This window comes from Amblyomma maculatum, chromosome 7, assembly GCF_055883805.1.
Source record: "Amblyomma maculatum isolate TAMU_Amacu chromosome 7, ASM5588380v1, whole genome shotgun sequence".
NCBI classification, from domain to species: Eukaryota; Metazoa; Arthropoda; class Arachnida; order Ixodida; family Ixodidae; genus Amblyomma; species Amblyomma maculatum.
The window spans coordinates 105,241,982-105,263,077 of NC_139350.1; the positions used below are offsets into that span (position 1 = coordinate 105,241,982).

The 21,096-nt window shown below is 47.2% G+C and overlaps 1 protein-coding gene across 1 annotated transcript; it reads left to right on the forward strand.

Annotated features, from left to right (window-relative positions):
• The first annotated feature begins 11,452 nt into the window (after positions 1 to 11,452).
• On the forward strand, positions 11,453 to 19,565 carry LOC146184250 (uncharacterized). The gene is made up of 2 exons (XM_084608519.1): positions 11,453 to 12,625; positions 17,503 to 19,565. Exons 1-2 carry the CDS (start codon positions 11,453 to 11,455, stop codon positions 19,549 to 19,551), a joined length of 3,222 nt encoding a protein of 1,073 aa, XP_084464645.1. The 3' UTR covers positions 19,552 to 19,565.
• Positions 19,566 to 21,096: the final 1,531 nt, after the last annotated feature.

Below are 21,096 nucleotides of genomic sequence, written 5' to 3' on the forward strand. Positions count from 1 at the left end.
TTTTAAGAAGAGTTTCTTGTAAAGATAAAAGTTTTGTAATTTTATTTACTGAGTATTTATTGCGTCGTTTCACAAAACGTTAGGAGACGGTCCCTTCCCCAGCTCGGCCGGGGCTGCGGCACCGATGTATAGCAACAGCGTTCGGCACGGAGATGGCGCTTCAAGGGCGGAGCCATGCTACAAGTCTCTCACAATTAGACGGTTTCGTAATCCCTCACAATTGACGTCTCAAGGTCACGTCATAGCAACGTCAATTTTACGTCACGCTCACAAACTTGGGAGCGAAATTCGCCTTTTTCACAAAATGTGACGCCATCTGGGAGTAGTTGAAAATTCGTCTGCTACTGGGTGAAAACATCCTTGTGAGACGCAGCCGCAGGCGAAAAGTTGATGTGTGTTCTTGACAGTTACTGCCATCTGTCACGTACGCATGTCATGAATATAAACTTCGCGTGGCCCCCGAGATCAGCTCCGGCTGCACCGATTGCGGAGGCCAAGAACTGCGCATGCGCAGCAGGTACTGGCGGTTTGTTTTCAACCAGGCAGCAGGCGCGCATGCGCAGAGCGGCCTTGTGAAAAAGGCGGATTGTGAGCGGTACGTCTTTCGGCCCCTGGCTACTGGACGGGCGAGATGTGAGGCGTCACCTTCACTTCATTTATTCACTATGCTGAGCGGCTGTTCTATAATCGCTGCGTGTTAGGAACTGCATCGGACATAAGTTTTGTCCGCGTAGCAAGGAGGGCTAGCGCGACAGTGAGTGCGTGCCATTAGGCAGTTGTCCTTCCAATTTCCCAAAACGCGTTGACAATTTTATTTGAGGCGCTTGTTTTGGAGGTCCGCATGCGACGCAGCCATTGCAGTGCCAGTATTGCAAATTACTTGAATGTACGGAGGTGTCGCCTCGGATTAAAACTTCAACGCCGCAGCGTGTGGATTGTGGGAACGTCCGCGCCAGCTAAACTCCAGTACTCCGCTGCCGAGAAAGTGGGCATTGTGCTCACTTACGTCACCGCTCAAACGGACTCGGAACTGGCATCCAGACTCTATGCTGCCCAACATCCCGGTCGTTTTGTGCCGACTCATACCACATTCACATCGATATTTAATTGATTTAGAACCACTGAAGCAGTCTATGTTCAGAAAATAAAAAAACAAGCCGACGATTTTGACATTGATGTCCTCGCCAAGGTCACTGTCAGGCTGGAAGCAAGTGTCAGGGAAATCGCAAGCGCATCTGGAGCAAGTCCGGCTTCAGTTTGAAGGTCATTTTCAAGACGCAGCTATCATCCATATAATATAAGTCTTCACCAGGAACTGACACCAAATGACTTTCAAAAACGGCTTGAGTCTTGCAACTGGTGCCTGATTCATTGCGACGAAGACCCGGGATTTCTCCACTGAGTGCTTTGGACTGACGAGGCCCAATTTTGCAGAGATTTGAATGTCAATTTGCACAACGCCCATTATTGGTGCGATCAGAACCCACATCGGCTATGTCAGCGCAAGCACCAGGCAATATGGTCAGCAAATGTTTGATGTGGCATACATAGCCGTATAGTCGGTCCTTACTTCATCGACGGAAATCTTACTGGAAAGAATTACACAGACTGCGCTCTAAAGGGCGTTGTCTCTGAATCTGCTTCAGAGCTACCACTGGCCAGGTTAAAAAAAAAATGTGGTTCCAGCATGACGGAGCCCCGCCGAATTAGTCTTCATTCTCTCGGCAATACGTGGACGGTTTCTTTCCCATCCAATGAATTGGGTGTTGTGGAACCACAGCTTGGCCTCCTAGGTGGCCCGATTTATTACGTTTGGAACTCTTCGTGTGGGGATATGTAACAAATCAAGTTTTCAAGATGGAACAAGCCAACATCGAAGACCTGAAGCAACGTGTAAGGATATCACTTGAAAATATTCCCAGAGAGATGCTTTTATCTGCTGTGAACGCCATGGAAGACCCCATTCTGTGCATCGCAATGAACGGCAAGTAATTTGAGCCCATCATGTGAAAAGTAGTTTTTGTCCGAAGTGATAGTGCTTTCGTGGAGTTCCCACATGTGGCTGCAACCAACTAAAACAAAACCATATTCAAATTTGGTTCATTCATGTTTGTTGTATGATTTGAAACTGCTTAGCATCTGAGGTAAACGTTTAATAATCATTGACTACTTTTTTACAAATCATGAGACGTGTCTGCTCGTGCACACGGCAACTGTATCGCGGCGGCAGGTACGAAACAACGTCGTGCTGCAATGCCAAAAAGATTTCATCTGTGAAGGCATTCTCGAAGACGTTAGGTGTCAAGGCTACAAAGGATAAAAGAAATGAACGTTTGATAGAAATTACACTATGCATGTCAAGATACCGGCACCGCTAAAGAGAACTCGGTGCGCTGTCACGGAAGCATGGCTTTTTTCCTTTCACGAAGCTAGAGTGATGAGGGGAAAAAAATCTGCTTCCCGAGGTGACTGCACAAACAGGGCACAAGGCCAGCGCCATCTGGGTTCTGGGTTCTGGGATCTGGGTTCTCAAAATCGACGTCTGCGTAACTGACAATCACTATTCTTTTTCATGCGCCGAGCGACGAAGCAGAAGGTAGCGCCCAATAGCGCCGGCCGCGGTCTAATCGTAGCGTCGAGGCCCCACCGGGGAAAACAGCGCAGACGTTTTAAATTGGGTGCCGCATTCAATTCGACATGTCCCCAGCTGACATTGAGGTAGCACCAAGTTTCCTGCGCACCTTTTGCGCTGAGTTTCTGTTTTGTGTGGAAAAAAAGCGCCGGTTTTTCTCGCGCTGCAGAACTTTAGAGAACTACATTTAGAGCGCCGCTCTTTGGCGCCCGTTCCCGGGTTTCGCGGCGTCGGCGTTGTCTCTCGTAACCTGCTCCACTTTCACTTCAGCTTTCCTTCCTTCCCTTGCCTTTATTGGGGGAAAGTCATGGGGAACGTCCGTGCGGTCGATGCTCCAACTATACCGTGCAATATTTATGGGATTTCTTCGGTACAGCTTACTTGAACTTGAAAATATCAGGAAACCCAACTTAGGAATTCTACAGACGTTCAAGCTCAAGCTCTGTGAACCTGCCTGGGATTGCTGAAATGTGCCTCTACGGCTGCTACCATTTTAATTGCTCAGGAGCATCCCATATCTACCTACCTAAAAAGTTGACTCCCTGAGGGCACATTTATGACACATCTCCCTGGTTCCCTGTCATCATTTGGCCAGGCTTCCTATTACCAGGCCGCGTACATCGTTTACAGAGACCGTTGATGCGCATCGCGCTATTTTGCCGTCCCAGTTTACACCCGCATTTAGACCGTTCTCTCCACTATGGAGCCTGCATAAACCACACGTGCTCCTTTCAATACCCGGCATCAGGAAGAAGGTCGAGCTATCACCGACAGAAATACAACAAATCACTCTTGAATACTTCCATGGGCACCATGCAAATCGTTTGCACGTCTACACCGATTGTTCAGTGAATGCCGTGAGCTCTTCAGGCTCCATGATCATACCCTCAGTTAATACAGAAATAAAAGTTCGGACAATTCACCAGACTTCTTCAACATCTGCAGAGCTAACCGCTCTTCGTGTCGCAGTTAGGCATATCAGTCAGCAGAGCCCCCAGCGGTGGTCTATTTTCACAGATTCAAAAGCAGCCCTGTAAGCCTTAAAAGCGGCTCTTCGCCGTGGAGCCCATGAACAACTCTTTGCGGAAATACGACAAATTCATCACTGTGCAATTAATGGAGGACATGACATCATCTTCCAATGGCTTCCAGGACACAGCGGCATAGCGGGCAATCTTCGGGCGGACGAGGTCGCACGAACAGCCCACCAAGACGGCGATTGTGTGTTGATTCCCTTTTCCAGGGCAGACGCAGCGGGCAGGCTTCGCGCACTTGCGCGTAAACACACACTCTCCTTGCGGAATTCTGGCCAGTTTGCGAATTGCCGCTTAAAGTCTCTGGACCCTGATCTGAAGCTCCGGCTTCCACCTGTCCTAACCCGACGCGAAGAAACTTTGCTGTGCCGCCTTTGGGTTGGTGTAGCATTCACAAACTCGTATTATTTTATGATAGGCATGGCAAACAGCCCTGTATGTACAAACTGTGGATGCGACGAGTATATAGGCCACATTCTTTGTGAGTGCCCTATATATAGTGAGGAAAGACAGTGTCTGTGCCATACGCTGGAGCATCTAGATGGACGCCCATTGACTGAAATTAAGATTTTAGGTCCCTGGCCACGGCGATCGTCTGCGGTGAAGGCCTCCCATATAAAAACCACAGGCCTAGTCGAAAGACTATATGTTTGCTGTTATGTTATGTGATATGACTGGGACGTGATGTGATGTGGCATGTCTGTGATGTGACTGTACTAACTTCACCCATCCCTCTCTCACAACTTTTATATCCACTCACCCCCTTCCCCCAGTGCAGGGCAGCAAACCGGTTTCTTTTACGGGTTAACCTCCCTGCCTTTCCTACTCATCTCCCTCCTCCTCCTCAGGTATCCACAGAAACGTGTGACAGATACTGTGCCTTTTCATTCATGTGAACCAATTATGAAACGCACGCTTCGGAGCTCAAGCGTACTTTCACTCCAACCTTCCTTCCTTCCCTTACGGCGCGATTCAGGTGTCCACAGAAATAAGTGTGACAAATAATGCGCCTTTGTATTCCTGTGAACCAATTATGAAAGGCGCACTTCACAGCTCAAGTGGAAGGCGTGACCGCACATGGTACACGCTGCAAAGATGATTCAGGTGTCCACAAAAACAAGTGTGACAGATTGTGCGCTTTTCCATTTCTGTGAACAGATTATGGAAGACACGCTTCAGAGCTCAAGTGGAAGACACGACCACACATGGTACACACTGCAAAGATAGTTCATGAATATAATACGAGCGCCCAAACCGAACTGCAGGGTAACATGTGCAGCAACCGAGAATTCACACACTCACAGAGAAAAACATCATATTTTGTTGTAGCTTGCGTATATACACCTAGTTCACAGCGGTAAAAAAAAAAAAAAACTTCGCTTTTCAAAACAATGTTTCGAAAGGCATCCTTTCAGCATTAAGCTCTTTTCCGCCCGTTCCTGGGTTTCGCGTCGTCGTCGCCGTCGCTGTTGTCCCTCGTAACCAGTTGTCAGTAATTGTACATACATTTCTTGCTCGAATTCTTAGCCTCAATCTACAAAAAGCTGAAACAGCTGACGAGCTGCGCTCAAATTTCGCATTAGGAAGTACCGTAATCGTCATTAAATTTTTTTCTTCATTTCAAAAACTCATATAACATCGTATTGTCCATGACTTCGAACTCCCCATTGGTACTAACCACCCAATTGTGTTAATCAAATAGTTCATTAGTGAATTTTTGTTAATTAGATACATTATTATAGTATTTCTTATGGTAAACTTTGTTCGCCGCAGCAGAGAGTATGTTCCTAGAAGTATATTTGTTTATTTTCCAATTTCCGATATTTAAGATTTTTTAAAAGTGTCCGCTGAAGCACCTGGTATATATGTATATATTATATATATATATATATATATATATATATATATATATATATATATATATATATATATATATATATATATATATATATATATATATATATATATATATATATATATATATATATGGCGATGTCATCATATGAAAATGACAAAAACAGAAATATGTATCCTCTAAACAGCGCGTGGCGAAGTAGTAACATGAAATTGCAATGGGACAAACTAGATCTGATTACATATCGTGATTCCAGGTCAGGGGCGTTCAAAAAGAATTAGTGAAGGTGAAATGCATGTGGAGGAATGCAAACGTAGTGCTACTACGTGATACAGAGCACGCGGTGGTACAAAACCAAATAAAAAAAACATGTATGAGAATGATGCACAGTAGAGAAAAAAAATATGAGATTACTGGGAAATTGACCAATACAGATGAAAACGCGCGTAGTAAAATCACATGTTTTAACGTTTACGTGGTTTAAAAATAGGACAGGAGTCACGATGACCCCACTGATATTTGCAAGGTCGTCCAATGCGAAGGATTTCGAGAGGCGAGTTAATTTTCCAACGCTTTCATTATTGCCTGACGAGACAGCTTAAAATTTATGAATTAGGAGCGATTCCCTAACTTTTCGGTCGTGGTGTGATCTGAATCCTGATTCCAAAACTATAGCCTTTAATTTATCAAATGAGTGACCCTGAATGCTTACATGCTTAGATAAGGGCCAATTAGGAAGGCTGGTGCTATGAGCTTTGTGAACGCAACGAAAATGATGTCGCAGTTTGCCCAATATACTGAAGCCGGTAAGCAGAATATTCAAGCAGATAGACTACATTTTTTGGAGTCGTATGTGTAACCGCCTTTTTTTTTTTTTTTTTGTACCTTGGGATTAGAAGCGGTGCTGACGGCTACTTGAGACGGGGTCATTTGGGAACAAACCTTACACCGGGGTTTTTTGCGAGGCAAACAGCAGCTAAAAACTGGAGTAGTTATTTTTGAGGAAATAAAGAGGTCACACAAGTTTTCAGCACGCTGATAGACTGCTCTCAGTGGTTCTTGAAAGATATCCTTCAACTGCTCGCTCTGCGTTAAGATATTGTGATGCCTTTCCAGAATGCCTGTTACTTTTGGCACTGATGCTGAATAAGTTAGCATAAAGTTAGTTCGCTATTGTGGCGTAGGTTCTTTAAGTCTGCCAATAAGCGCCTTACGATGAAGTGTGTTAGCTCCTTTAATGGCGTCATTAATAATCTTTGGCAGATATCTTTGTTTAGTAAGCTCTTCTAGAAGTTTTTCACAGCTGTGGGAAAAGACTTAAGTTTCGGAGGATATTCTTTTAAAGCGGACTGCCTGACTGTTAGGAATGCTCGTCTTGCAATGTTTTTGTTTTTTATGGCTACGAATAAAATAGAGGTACTGATGGCAATCCGTAGGCTTCCTATAAAGGCTGGTAATTAGTTGACCGTTATGCACTGGCCTTAACACATCAAGAAAATTAATTTTGAAGAGCGCAAAATTGAGCTTGATGGATGGAAACGGTTAAATTCTGCAATGAATGCGCCTAGTTCTGCTTCCCCGTGATTCCAGACAAGAAAGATGTCATCAATAAATCTTCTATTGAAGAACGGTTTTAAATTCTGGCTCTCTAGGAACGCGGTTTCAAGGCAACCCATAAAGATATTCGCATAATTAGGGCCTAATATAAGTTCCACTAATCTGAACATAATCTATATCGCTAAACTCAAAGTTGTCAAATTTAAGTATCAATCGTAGGAGACTGCCTAAAGCGGAACAGCGTGTCCCTATAAGTGCAGCATATATTGATGTATTCGTGATTCACTTTTCAGCCCTTTCGGATCTGATTCGAGAACTTAATGCTCAGACAGCGCCAGAAGAATGCATAGTCACTGCCTCCGTGAGCAGCACGGGCTCTTTTTTCGTCACCGGCATTGAACTTGGAGGCACGTTTCTTGGCGTCAGCGCTTTCGAAAAAGCAGCACCGTGATAACGTGCAAAATTGCCTTTTCCGCTCTTGCTCGGCCAAGAAAGGAACGACGTGCAAATTGTTTGCTTGTGCTTTATTATTCTTCATCTAAAGTAACTTCAAAAGCCGTAAACTGATGACTGCTACGCCGTAATATCTTGGTGGCTAGGCTTTATGAGTCAGCAATGCTCAAGTGCTTGCCTTCAACCGCCACGCATGGCATCAACCGCACCTTTACCGATATGGCTCCCGCATGTAGTATAAGTATGAAAAGGGAGAACAAATCTTTCGTTTTCGTCTATATCAGAAGTCCCTTGACGCGGCAGAGCACCTCAATGGTTCTCTCAGACCAGTGTTCGTCGTTATCGGTGCGGTTCAAGTAAGTCCCAGCATAGGCTAGGTAGCTTGATCTCTGGCAAGTAGGCCCATGAGAAAAGATCCCACAAGAGGGCAATAGAATTGTGCCATCTCCATGTAAAAATCTGTCAGGCGACCTCGCTTTTTGATTTGGGACATTGTGGCAAAATATATATGGTGCTAAATGAGTGACTCCCATTTTGTGGAGTGCAGTTGTATATAAACGGACGTGCTGACTTGTGAAGTAGATGGATCACTGGACTGTTAATTCGAGCTGAGTGTTCACAGGCGAAAGCTGCCAACCTCCAAGCTTCACCTCCAAATAGCCACTGTTAGAAGGCATTCGGCGCAGTCTCTAAAATAAAAAAAGATATACAAGCTGAGAAAACAAGCGCAGTTACGCTAGACGAGCAAAAAATAATACATCCTGTTTCACGGCTTGGTGTGATCGAGACTGTCAAACTTAGCCCGTCCAAGTACTCAAAACAGGAAGCGTTTAACGAACGACAACTCGGTTGGAAGAAACTGCGTAAAACAGGCAGACCCTGTGTTCTCTCTCTCTCTCTTTTTTTTTTGCAGACATAATGCTTGGTTGACCCATTGCTTCTAATTTAAAAATGTCTGTACTTGGCACAATTTACGCATCATTCGTGACGGTGGCTCCACGATGCCATGCCGTTGCCTGATTGGTAGCGTCGGTTTCTGTCGACTTGTCAGCGCTTTACAACTACACTACTGCCGACTCAGCCCTCAAAAACATCGGATGCTCTATGAGGCTGTGGACGCTGAAGCGCAGGCCAGCGTTTTTAGCGGGAAGTTTTTTTAAGACCGGAAAAGAGATCCATAGCATGTCTGCTGCACACGGAACGACGAAGCTTTCAACGTCCGGCCGGTAGCAGCTTTCATTTCGGCTGTTGCTGGACTGCACCTCTCGTGCCCAGCAATCGCGAAGTTTACGTTTACGTCATAATTTAAGTCATATTTCTATGATTTCAAGATTAGCGAAACTTAAGCTTGATTTAAACTGGCGAAAAGAACCTTTTGTGTCTATCGCCGGACAAGCAATAACAAGGCCACGAAGCGCCGGACTATCAGATTTTACTCATAATAAAAATGTCATAGCCACCAGGGCCCCTTAAATCATCTGTGTATTGGCAATACTAAACTGGCTCAAATAATTTATGTGGCTTCGACTTGGATTAATGATATTTATTTTTATTTTGCAAACTTGCCATAATTAGCACACTATATGAAATCATGTAAAGTGTTTTCTTCCAGAAACCGGAGAAGGCTCTTGCTCTTAGTGTTGTCCGTTTGCCACTTAGAGAAATCCTCCTCCTTCGTTGCCAACTGCACACTTCGTGGAGAATCCGTGTCCTTGACGCCCTCGTCCCTTCACACGTCCACAGCAGGTGACGAACATCCACCTCTGCAGCCGATGTAGAACACTTCGGACAGGTGGTCGGCCCTATGTCTTGAGAGCCCCATTCTAAGGGATACCTCCTTTAGTCTATAGTTAAGTTATTAGGGAGCGGGTAAGTGCACAGCACGATGAGGGCACGTGTACTTTTCCGCAGAGAGGATGCTAGGATGGGGACAACGGAGCGGGAATAAAAAGGTAGCTCGGCGGGGAGTACATTAGTGTTTACAATTTGGTGTGTGAGATTGTCAACTTTTCTCTGCTCAGCATTCGCAGCGTTATCTTGTGTCTTATCTGAATGCGTATCTTTGTTTCCTTATTAAGTGCATAGATCTCCTGGGTAACACATAGTGTCTTCGTCACTCTTTCCAGTTGTTTTATGGCGGCTAAGCAGTCTGTATAGATGTGAGCTTCTGTTATGGACTCGACTTTACTTATGGCCTTCATAGCATCGCGGATTGCATAAAGTTCCATCACAAGCGGGTCCGGATGTTCTGTTTTGTATTCATTATGCACGTTTAGCTGTTCGTGTGTCGGGCTGGTAGCTGCTGTTCTGCCGCCATTTTTTGTAATCGACGCATCTGTGTATGCAATACAGGCTCCTGGGAGTACATCAACTAGAGGGCGAGACGCCGGCTTATCTTTACGACGTAGCTTAGTCGTTTTATTCGTCGTAATAGTCGTGAACTCCCATGGAGGGGATCAGCCATTGTCGGTGTTTTTACTCTCACCGCATTGGTCAAGGATGCTAGGGGTATAACATATTTTCGCTTCATATTTGTTTTACCTCTCGCTGTTCAATGAGTTCTGTCAGTGTGCTGAGCTGCGCAAATTCCCGAAGAATAGGGATGGGGGTAAGTTTTGGTAAGGCCGTGATTGCGCGCTTAGTGTTCCTCTTTATTGTTTCCAACTCTGTCCCCTGTTGCCTCGTCAGTCTTTGAAACTGAGACTGGTATAGAATCCTGGGCTGAAGCATCGATGGGCCAGTACGGCGCTCAGGCCCGTCACTGACGTTCATATGAATTTCCTTTTTCTTTGAATCTCCTTTTTACCACGTCCTCCCGAAAGTTCTAGAGGACCAGGAAGGATAGCAAGCGCTGACTGAGCTTCATGAAGGCTTGTATTCGCGGTGGTAGACGTATGGAAAGGCATTTGCTGCAAAGTGGGCTGATTATTATTATTATTTTAATGTTCCACGGCTGCGTGAAGCAGTCACTAGTGAGCATAAATGTGTGTACAAACATTTTATAATCCATGCACAACCTCAGACCAATGGGGATAGATTTCGCATGGTGAGCAACTAAAGTTGCACAACAAAAGCCGAGTGCCATTCGTCTGGAATACTCCGTCTTCACTAGAGATGCGGCCGAGGAACAACAGTTTTTCACTGCGAAGTTGTGTTTGTTTGGTTGTAGAAAAGTTCTGAACCCTCGAATGAGTCGACCGTTGCCCCACTGTCTTTTAAGGTTTTGTCGAATTTTCACCAACAGTGTCATCTGGGTAAATGAGACTTGCCACAGCCAGGCTGAAAAGTTTCTCAGGCAGAATAATGTACAAATGGTGTCGAATTGAGCGCAAAAAATCGTAGCCAAATAAAACCTGTCTGGCGGGGATACTAAGGGCGTGTAGTCTATGCGCACATAACACCCTCGGTGACTAGTATCTACGCAACTGCCACGAGATTACTTTTATATTTTCCTTGTAAAATCATTATCCTTTGGAGACTTCAGTAAGCTAATAAAGCACTGTAATAAAATTAAGAAAATGACTTACGCCTGCGATCAGCGTACGCTTTTCATAATGTTTCTTAGCATAGAGAATAATTTGCCTGCAACACACACGAGCAGGTAACGCAGAGGATGGATATAGCATTCGTGCTGCGCCCATAGTGCATCTCGTGTCTTAATAGTAATTAGTATTCGCTACAAACGAAGACATTTTCGTTTGAGCGAAAAGGTCTTGAAGCGCGCTTTCTCAGGCCCAAGTTAATCTCTTTATGCTCTGGATTTTCATCGTGTGCCGCTTGCCTCATTTTGCTGTTCTTCTTCCTTGGCTCATGGCATACACTCACGAGGGGGGATTGATCAAGGCGCATTCAAAACAGAAAAAGAAGAACGCACGCTCTTCGTGCTGCTGCGGGGGCGCCGAGAGCCACTGCGGATTTGGCATGGACCAGGAAGCCTCGTCGCCAGTCGCTGGCGGCGGTTCGACCCAGGAGGCTTCGGGCCAGCCGCGACGCATCAAGGACCGAGGCCGAGCGTCCAGCACTAGGGCGCAGCTGATGGCAGTGCGTCCAGAGGACGTCGCCGGGCAGCAGCAAAGCACAAGTGCCGTTCCAGAAACCCGGCCCCTCAGCGACATCCCTCGTCACTCGAGACCAGCCGGGGCCTGCATCCGGGCATCTCCAGAAGCAGAATCATGCCGAGACCCGTCACCAGAGGTAGCGGCGGCTGTGCGTCAGGACCCGTCCCAGTCGTCCGAGAACCAGTTAAGTCGCCTCTCCCAGAACACAATGAAAAGGCGAGATCGAACACCTCCCCTAGATTTTGATTTCCCATCAGAACTGCCGCTCCCAAACATATCGAATCTGTGGCTACGCGATGAGTCCCCACGTGCCACTCAGCTCAACAGCGACGGCTGCCCCAACCGAGGCACGACTATTGCGTCCTCCGGTTCTTCGTCGTCGCCCGGAGCACCTTGCATACTCCGCGCCAAACTGCACGAGCACGCTCCGGAAATCATTCCAGACGACGATGATAATAAGAAGCACAGACAAGTACATGACGGCCTGGCCCCGAACCAAGAAGTTGATGACGCAGATGTGCCTGCTCAGGCTCCATCTGGCACCAGCCCTGCGCCGAAACAAGAAGACAAGTTTAGAAATTACAAAGGAGCGCTAGCTGCGTCGTGCCAGCGCCGTGTCATAAACATGAGGAATCGCGAGTCACCCGAGCGTCGGGTGCACACGCTTCACACGGCTTTCAACTCTACGCGATCCTTCCACTATTCGCCTTCCCATCGGATGCGGCATGCAATGGGACACAGGACACCAGTGGCCCCGCCGCTTCCTGCGGCAACAACGAGCTCGGAGTCCCAGGAGGAGCTGGCCCCCTCCCGGGAGCGCAGAGGAGCGTTAACACCCACGCGTGACCAGCTTCAGAACCTCTACAATACGTTAATGATCCTCGATCACCCACCCAAGAGGGAGCGACTCAGCCGGGCAGCTTTCAGGAGAAAATTCTTCTTGCCGAAAGGGATCAAGGCTACGCCGCCGCAGCAAGCTGCACTTCCTCGGCACCGGCTTGACTCAGTGACGAGCATAGGAACCATTAAGCCGGCGGTAAGTGGGACGTTATTTTGTACTGCAACCCCACCCAGAGCGGTCAATCCTCGCATTGACAAATCGTGCATTTACCAACCTACAGCCTAGCGCACTGTCTCGCACGACACCTTATCACTGGATAAGTCCCTCTACCTATCCACTGGAAATCCTTAATAAGAATGCGTTACCTGCGTGTACGATCTGAGGGGACAACCAGGTCGCGAAAAACGGGTACTTGAGCGCTCTTGAGTGCGCCATATCAGACATGGCTAGCGTACGTAACGCCGCAGGGAAAGAGTTAGTTTTGAGGGGGTTTAACGTCCCAAAGCAACTCAGGCTACGAGAGATGCCGTAGTGGAGGACTCCGGAAATTTCGACCACTTGGGGTTCCTTAACGTGCACTGACATCGCACAGCCCGCGGGCGCCTTGCTTTTTGCCTCGACCGAAAAGCAACCGCCGAGGCCAGCATTCCATTCCGCATCCTTGGGCGATGTAGTCAAGCGCCCTAACCACTGAGCCACCCGTCGGGTCAGAGAAATAGACCCGGGATAGCGGTGCCGTAATCGTGTGATTAGGCGCTGCCGAGCTGTGGTTGCCGGGATGTTGCGGTATTATATTATCTCCGGAAATGTGACAAGTTCGACAACTAGCCGTTCCCCAGACATTTCTGCACCGGCGTTGTGAGCGAAAAATCGCAGGCATGACTCCGGCTGGCGGTAGGTGGCAGGTGACACGGCCATACACAGAGTGGTACTCAGGCTTGCATGACGTCACGAGACCACGTTACATGACCGAGTGGGCAAGCGCTGCCAACTCGGGCTTCGTCTTTGAGTTGCGAGGGTGAAATCAGAATCCAGCCATTCAGGACTTTTGGATTTCGATTTAGGCACGTTCCTACGGCTTGGTTGAGCGAGGTTTTATATCTACGGGGTGCTCTTTTAGAATGATGTGGTACTTTAAAGCTGTGTACTTACTAGGATGTGTGTGATAAATTAAAGAATTACTCATAAACGGCACCAAAGTGTACGTGAACGATGATCCTCAAAGGGAGCAGTTAACATTATCGTTCCATAACCTTAAAGACGGCGCTTCAGTGTCCCCCAATTTTCCCCCCGCCTGCATTTACTTTCGTTGCGCTAAAAGCATATATTTTTTCGGGGGTACGTCGTGCCGAAGACACGAACATTTTGCAAGTTGGGGCTACCCTGGGAGTACAATGAAAAATAAGCAATGGTCCGTACCGCTCTTGTACGGTGTGATTTAAACCGACAGCAAATATAAATTAAAGCGTTGAAGAGAGTACAACTGGACTCCCCCAATACACCCGTAGTGGAAAATAAATGTGATGAACGGCAGGTGTAACAGCGGATACCTGCTTCTTCCGGCTGTGCGCACTTGTTTGCATGCATTTATAGAGCGGTCATATGGGTGCCAGCGTCGAATGCAAACTGAATGCGAGTTAAGCTTAGGCATTCGTACAAAGTTGGAAACCTGGTAAGAGACCCTACTATTCGAAACCACTGCGAATTGCTTCAAAAGCGGACAGAATTTGCAGCACGTGGGGCCTGCGTCAACGTGCCTTTCAGCTCGCGATACCACACAGGGCATCACGTGACTCCTCTTACTGCGAGACCGAGCGGGACTAAAAAAATTTAATATGAAATGCGCAGTTGGTGTTATTCGGCTTATTAGTGCTGGTTGGTGCATTTTATGTTTTGGTCGTGTGTTGTCTGGCGGGTAACACGTACAAGTAGAGTGTTTATTCTTCCGTCACGCTGGTTTAGAATTACCCATTGCTAGATGCACACAGCAGCGCTTAATGCACGCCTGGTTTTGTTGTGAAAGATACAAAGCAGCGAGAATCGCATTTATCTGCGTTAAACACGAGCAAAAAGCGAATTAATATTGGCGTGCGTGCTTGCTGCAAGCGTTTCCGGTAGCAGCTCATGGATTTGTTTCTACGCTGTTTAATAAGTATAGCAGATGAAAGGTTTAAGCATCTTAAAGGCGCTCTGTGCCATCTAAGGCCTGGTCCTAATGCGCTAATCGCCTACATTGAAATAGTTCAAGCTGGCAGTCGAATGGTACCGCATCCATCGTCGCAAACCGAAATCGGCCACGCGCATCTGATTTGTAATGCATCGACATGATTTGATGTACTGCACTGTTCTGTACCCTGCCATGTCGAAATTCTTTTCATCGAGATATAGTGACCAGATGAGCGCCTATTTCTCACTATAGGCGCATCAACTTCAGTGTTGTTCATAGCGGCGGAACGCAGCCACTGAATGAGGTTTATAGCTCGGCGGAGACTGTTGGTCGCGTCATTCATTTAATTGCGGGCAAACAGTGTAATTCTACTACAGCCCATTCATTAGAGTTTACTTTGTTTGAAAAATCGATTTAAATACTGTGGATTAGCTTTAACAGGACCGCGAACTCTTAGATGCGGCAGTTGAACTGTCGAGGTATACACTGTAATTAGGAGAGGGTCGCACGTAATTCCACATGTAGTGCGGGCGCTGCCCAGAAATGGCACCCCAATACCGCTAGCCCACCCACCATACTTAATTATGAACTGAATTTTATTCGTTGCAACAGTCAGCACGCCTTCGTGGTGCCAAAAAGGGTTTGAGGGGAATGAATATGCGCATTCGCACAAATTCTTTGCGATCGACCGCCTAGGTTATTCGGGAAGCCGATCATGGGAGCCCATCAGGCTGAGCCAGCCTTCGTCGTCACACGGTTTCCTAAAGGCGCGCGCCGATATTAGTATTGCCAACCCAATGACAGTACCCCAAAATATGGATGGGAACAGTATAAGTACTTGTTCCCCAGCCAACGCAAGCAGCGTGCATATAGAAAGTTGATTGAGATGTTGCATGTTTTCTAGCTCGAGAATGTCAACTGCCCGAAGAAACTCGTGCTCGATGCTGCGATGTCCCGCACAACAGCCAGCATCGATACCAAATTCATAATGTTGCATTCGGCATTTGCACAATATAACAACGGACGCCAGTAGGCAGTACAAGAAGAGGCACGTGCTAGGCGCGGTCAGTGTTGCCTTCTTCAGCCTAACTCGCCGCGAAATGCTGGTGCATGAAATGCAACAGAATCGACAAATGTTTTGAACGAAGATGAAAAACTGAACTCATCTTCAATCTGCATTAAGAAGCGATTTGAGGAATACCAGAATGGAAGCTTGGGCGAGTTGGTGACGTTTCACTTGCCACATAGCGCTAAACACACAGCGAGGCATAAGGACGGGCGCTAACTTACAACTGAACTTTTATTGCAAGAAAGCAGGCAATATAAGCACTTCCTTAACAATGAAGAAGAGGAGATACAAAGGCATTGGAATACAGGAAGCAATTAAATAGCGTTATCGTCGAACAACATTCACAGATTAGCAAACATAAATCCGACAAAGAAATGCAATTTCTGTCAACCTGTGATTGTTGTTACACGATAATGCTGTTTGATTGCTTCCCGTATTCCAATGCCTTTATATCTCCTCCTCTTCATTGTTAAGAAAGTCTTTATATTTCCTGGTTTCTTCCAAATGTTCAGTTGTAAGTTAGCGCCCGTCCTTTATGTCTCGCTGCGTCCTTGTCTGCTTAGCGCTATGTGGCGAGGGAGGAATAGCAGAGCTGAAATTAATAAAGGATATTTAGCTTGCCTCAAAGTTAGTTATAATGTTAACTAGTAATAAGCTGTTCAAATAATTACTTATAATTTGACTTTTCAAACTGCTTCAATTGGGCATCTAGTTTTTAAGAGTGCACGTTGTTTGGTGAGTCGGTCGTACATTCTTAAGCAATGGAAATGCGCCCTGTCCTTGTGCTCTTTTTGTTCGTGTCTTTACTTGCGCATTTCCATCGCTTAAGCAGGTATCTAGACCCAATGGGGGATTTGTATCTAGCCCTTATTAATAGCCATATTCGTTTTTAGAATTTATAAACCGCGAGAACCCTCGAAATTGTGGCCCAACAAATGTTGCTTTACCACGCCAGAAGACACGCGCTTCCCAAAAAAATCTGTCAAAGCAAGCTTCTCTTGCCGCCTCTCCTGCCATCAGTAAATTTGGCGCCAATGCCCCGTTACTTCTCCGTCCTGCCTCCTGGTGATTATCCATGTTGTTCCAACCCACACAGGATAAAGAAGTTCAGTTGAAACTTGCGCCATTGACTAACCACGCTGGGCAGCTGCTTGGGTCTTTAGGAAGTGTTCGCCCTTTCGCGCGAGATAGCCAATGCTTGTTGACCCGCAGTGGCAAGGGTAATAGCGTTTTCAGAATTACAAAATCTGCTTTGGTTCTAAATAATGGCCAGCTACAAACATCTGGTTGCAACTAGACGCCTAACTAATCCATTGAAGGGTAATTATCAGAAACTATAGGCAACCATCGCACTAGTTAACATTTTTCCCGCCGGAGTGGTGCAATTGTTAGGGCGCTCCACTACTGTGCCCAAGGATGCGGGATCGAATTCTATGCCTCGATGGCCGCTTTTCGGTAGAGGCAAAAAGCAAGGCGCCCGTGTGCAGCTGTGCGATGTCAGCGCACGTTAAAGAACTCCAGGTGGTCGAACATTTCTGGAGTCCTCCTCTACGGCGTCTCTCATAACCTGAATCGCTTTGTGACGTTAAACCCCCAAACCAAAAAAAAAAAGTTCACATTTTTCTCCTCTAGCACTGATACAATAGCGCTGCAGGAGCCTTCTTCGTATCTCAAAAAGCTTATTTTTAAAAATTAACGACCGACTATTTTGAAACGACTGGTGTGCAGGGTACACACCACCTACGACGAGTCTTAAAGTAGAGGTCTCGTGGTCACAAACCCGAAGAACCGGGGCGTTCAAAGCCAAAAATTTGTTTTTTCTTATGCGTCACGCAGGACAAGGGAGCATTGCAAGGGGGCACGGACCAAGACGACGCCGCATTGTCCACGGTGCAGTGCGCTTGCCTTGCTGCATGCGCAGTCTTGGCCGCGGTAGTGACGTTGACGGCCCTCTACTTCTTCATTGCTGCGCCCCGTAATCGGCCGAGGCAGTTGGTATGCTCCACGGACGATTGCCGGCTACACGCGCTCTTCCTCGACTACAACATCAATAATACCTTCAGTCCTTGCGCGGACTTGAACAGCCACATCTGCGCCGCCTGGAAACCATCGCAGACGTACGCTGAACTGGGCGCTACAGCGCTCCGACACGTGGCTGTCAACTGGGTGGATAACTTTCTGCCCCTCCTACGTCGTGGAGCAGACCCGATCAAAATAGCCGAAAAACCTTTAGAGATGTACGAAGCCTGTGCGAAAGACCGAGAAGCAGCCACGTTTCTCGATGCAACCCACTTCACGACCTTCATGACAGAGTTGAACCTCACGTGGCCCGGGAAATCAGGCGTAAATGCGCTGGGACTGCTTGTGAACTTAGCCTTCAACTGGCAGATGACCTTTTGGTTGAGATTCCGGGTTAAAATATCACACAAAAAACACAGGAAGATTTATATCGTGGCCGGTGACGCCGACGCTTTGTCGCTGTTCGCCATGAACCACCGATATGTGATGGAACGGGGCAGCTACGTGGATTATTGGATGACTCATTACGTAGCTCTCTACAATAATACGTCAGTTCCTCCTGTGTCACAGATAACAGCTAGCGCCAGTGAACAGACGGACATAATCACTGTTCTCACTGACTTTAGGAAGAAAAAACGCCGGTTGGTCACTGTCGTTTCTCCGGACAGCACACTGAACCTGACAGGACGGATCACGGCGTCGGACTGGCTAGAGAAACTAACGACGCACCTTCCCACAGGGGAACTGTTTTCCTTCGGCGACCGTGTTGTAGGCGACGGCACGTTGCTCGACGCTATTGGCCTGCTTTTCGACAAGTACAGCGACGAGCAGCTTGTTTACCACCTATCCTGGCAGTTTATCCAGTTTTACTTCTTGGTGCTGGAGAGAAGACCCCTGCAGATCGTCCACTGGGGCAAGGCTTACTCTTCGGCCTACGTGCCCGTATACTGCACTTTATACGTGGAGGAAGTGTACAGGCCCCTGGTCGCTGCTGTGCATATCAAGCTGACTATCACGCCTGCCGATACCACCCGGCTCAACTTCGCCCTTGGCGGGCTCATGGAGAGGCTCGTGTCGGCCATCAACGCCTCACAGCTGGAGTACGAGGTCAAGCGTTCTGCCCTGACCAGGTTCCAGTCTATGCAGATACAGTCTTGGCCACCGGGAAGGTACTTCAATGAAGAAGAATCCGAGAAGATGTACAGCTGTTACCCGACAAATAAGGATTCATTCGTGCAGTACTGGATCGAGTCTCATCGTTGCCTGCAGCGCACCACGGACTTTGTTTTCCGCCGCGAAACCACCGGCTTGCACCGGCTGCTGTCGTCGTCGCCCGTCGCCTACGACGCAATTTTGAACGAGATCGCAGTCGGCGCCAGCGCGCTGGCGCATCCCTTGTACTATCCTCACGGAACGCCGGCGATGTTCTACGGAGGTCTGGGCTTCCTGTTCGTGGCGGAGGCACTGAAGGCCCTGGACTCGGAGGCGCTCGCCATCGTGTCCAACGCAAGCGCTACGCTCACTAACTCAACGACCGAGGGCAAGAAGGCGTCTCGCTGTTTTACCGTACAGAAGAACGACACGCGCGCCACCTATTTTGCAGCACTAAACATCGCCTACGCGGCTTTCGTTGAGGACGAGGCCACCGAATCGCTGGAGCGACGTCGTCCGATTAGCGATAAGCACACCGAGAAAACGGTGTTCTTCCTGACCGTGTGCCGCATGATGTGCCGAGCGCGCACCTTGCAGCGACCAGGCTCGATCGACTGCAACGAGCTGTTCAAGAACTTTCCCGAATTTGCGAACGCCTTCTCTTGCCCTCGCGAATCAGCCATGAATCCCACCGAACGGTGTTTTTCTTTTTAATCAATTGGCTCCTGGCTGGTGAGAATAAAAGACTACGTTCTTTTTTTTTTCCTCTGTATGCGTGCAGTATTGTCCGAGAAAATTACAGATGAACAAGAGACTGAAAGATGCAACGGCAGCGCCTCTCGTAAAATGTTTGGGCATATGACTGCAGGACAAGCCAAACTCATCCCTAGCGTTTATCGAGCACCACAGATTTGTGATTGAATCTGTCTATGCTTATTCAAGAGAAGACAAGCTGAAATTATGTATTGTAAAGGCGCGCCTGTGCTCTCATCGGCATAGCGCGTCAGGGGCTGTCAGGTGCTTTGTCTCTGTTCAATTTAATGTCATGTAACTCAGGGCTTCAACACTAAACGATTTCCTGGTAGAGCTTACCGATCCGCAAGAACGAATACATGTGTTCTTCCGCCTCTGGTATTGCATTCTGTGGAAACTGTTCAGTTATCTATGACTCCGCATCTACAATAGCTACTTCGCAGACCTTGCACATAGCGTCATCTATATAGCGTGACGGAAGCAGCGGATATGTCCTGGCTAGATTTTTTCTAAGGTTCCAATTTATATGACACACCCTGTTTCTGGCTCCATGATGTATCAACTCTTGGTAAGCTGCTTTCGCTTTACAAAATAGGTGAGAAGTCCAGCTTAATGTACTGGTGTCTGGAGCAAATTACACCTATCAGCCTGCGCAGTCGCTACAAGTTTCGAGCATTAGTGGAGGAACATTATGCTACATTGCGAAACCAGGAGGTAGACGAGCCGTACGTGAAAGTGCTGGAAGATATATATAGTGGCTGCACAGCAACCATAGTTCTGCATAAAGAAAGCAACCAAACTCCCATAAAGAAAGGTGTTAGGCAAGGAGACACAATCTCCCCAGTAGTATTCACAGCTTGCTTAGAGGAAGTATTCAGAGACTTGGAATGGGAGCAGTTAGGGATAAGGGTAGATGGAGAATACCTCAGTAATTTGCGATTTGCTGATGACATTGCCTTGCTAAGCAACTCGGGGGATGAACTGCAAATAATGATTGATGACCTAGACAGGAAAAGTAGAAAGGTGGGCTTGAAAATCAATTTGCAGAAGACTAAGCTAATGTTCAACAGCCTCGGTAAGGAACAGCAGTTTACATTAGGTAGGGAAGTACTGGAAGTAATAGGCGAATATGTCTACTTAGGACAGGTAGTAGCCGCAGATCCGGACCATGAAAAGGAAATAACAAGAATAATAAGATTGGGATGGAGCGCATTTGGTAAGCAGTTGCAGATTATGACTAGCAGCTTACCGATATCGCTCAAGAGGAAAATATAGAATTGTTGCATCTTACCTGTACTCACCTATGGGGCTGAAACGTGGAGGCTAACCAAGAGGGTTCTACTTAAGTTGAGGACAACGCAGAGGGCTATGGAACGAAAAATGGTAGGGGTAACATTAAGAGATAGGAAGCGTGCAGAGTGGGTCAGAGAAATTACTTATGTTACCGACATTCTAGCGGAAATTAAGAAGAAGAAGAAATGGACATGGGGCAGGACATGTAGTGCG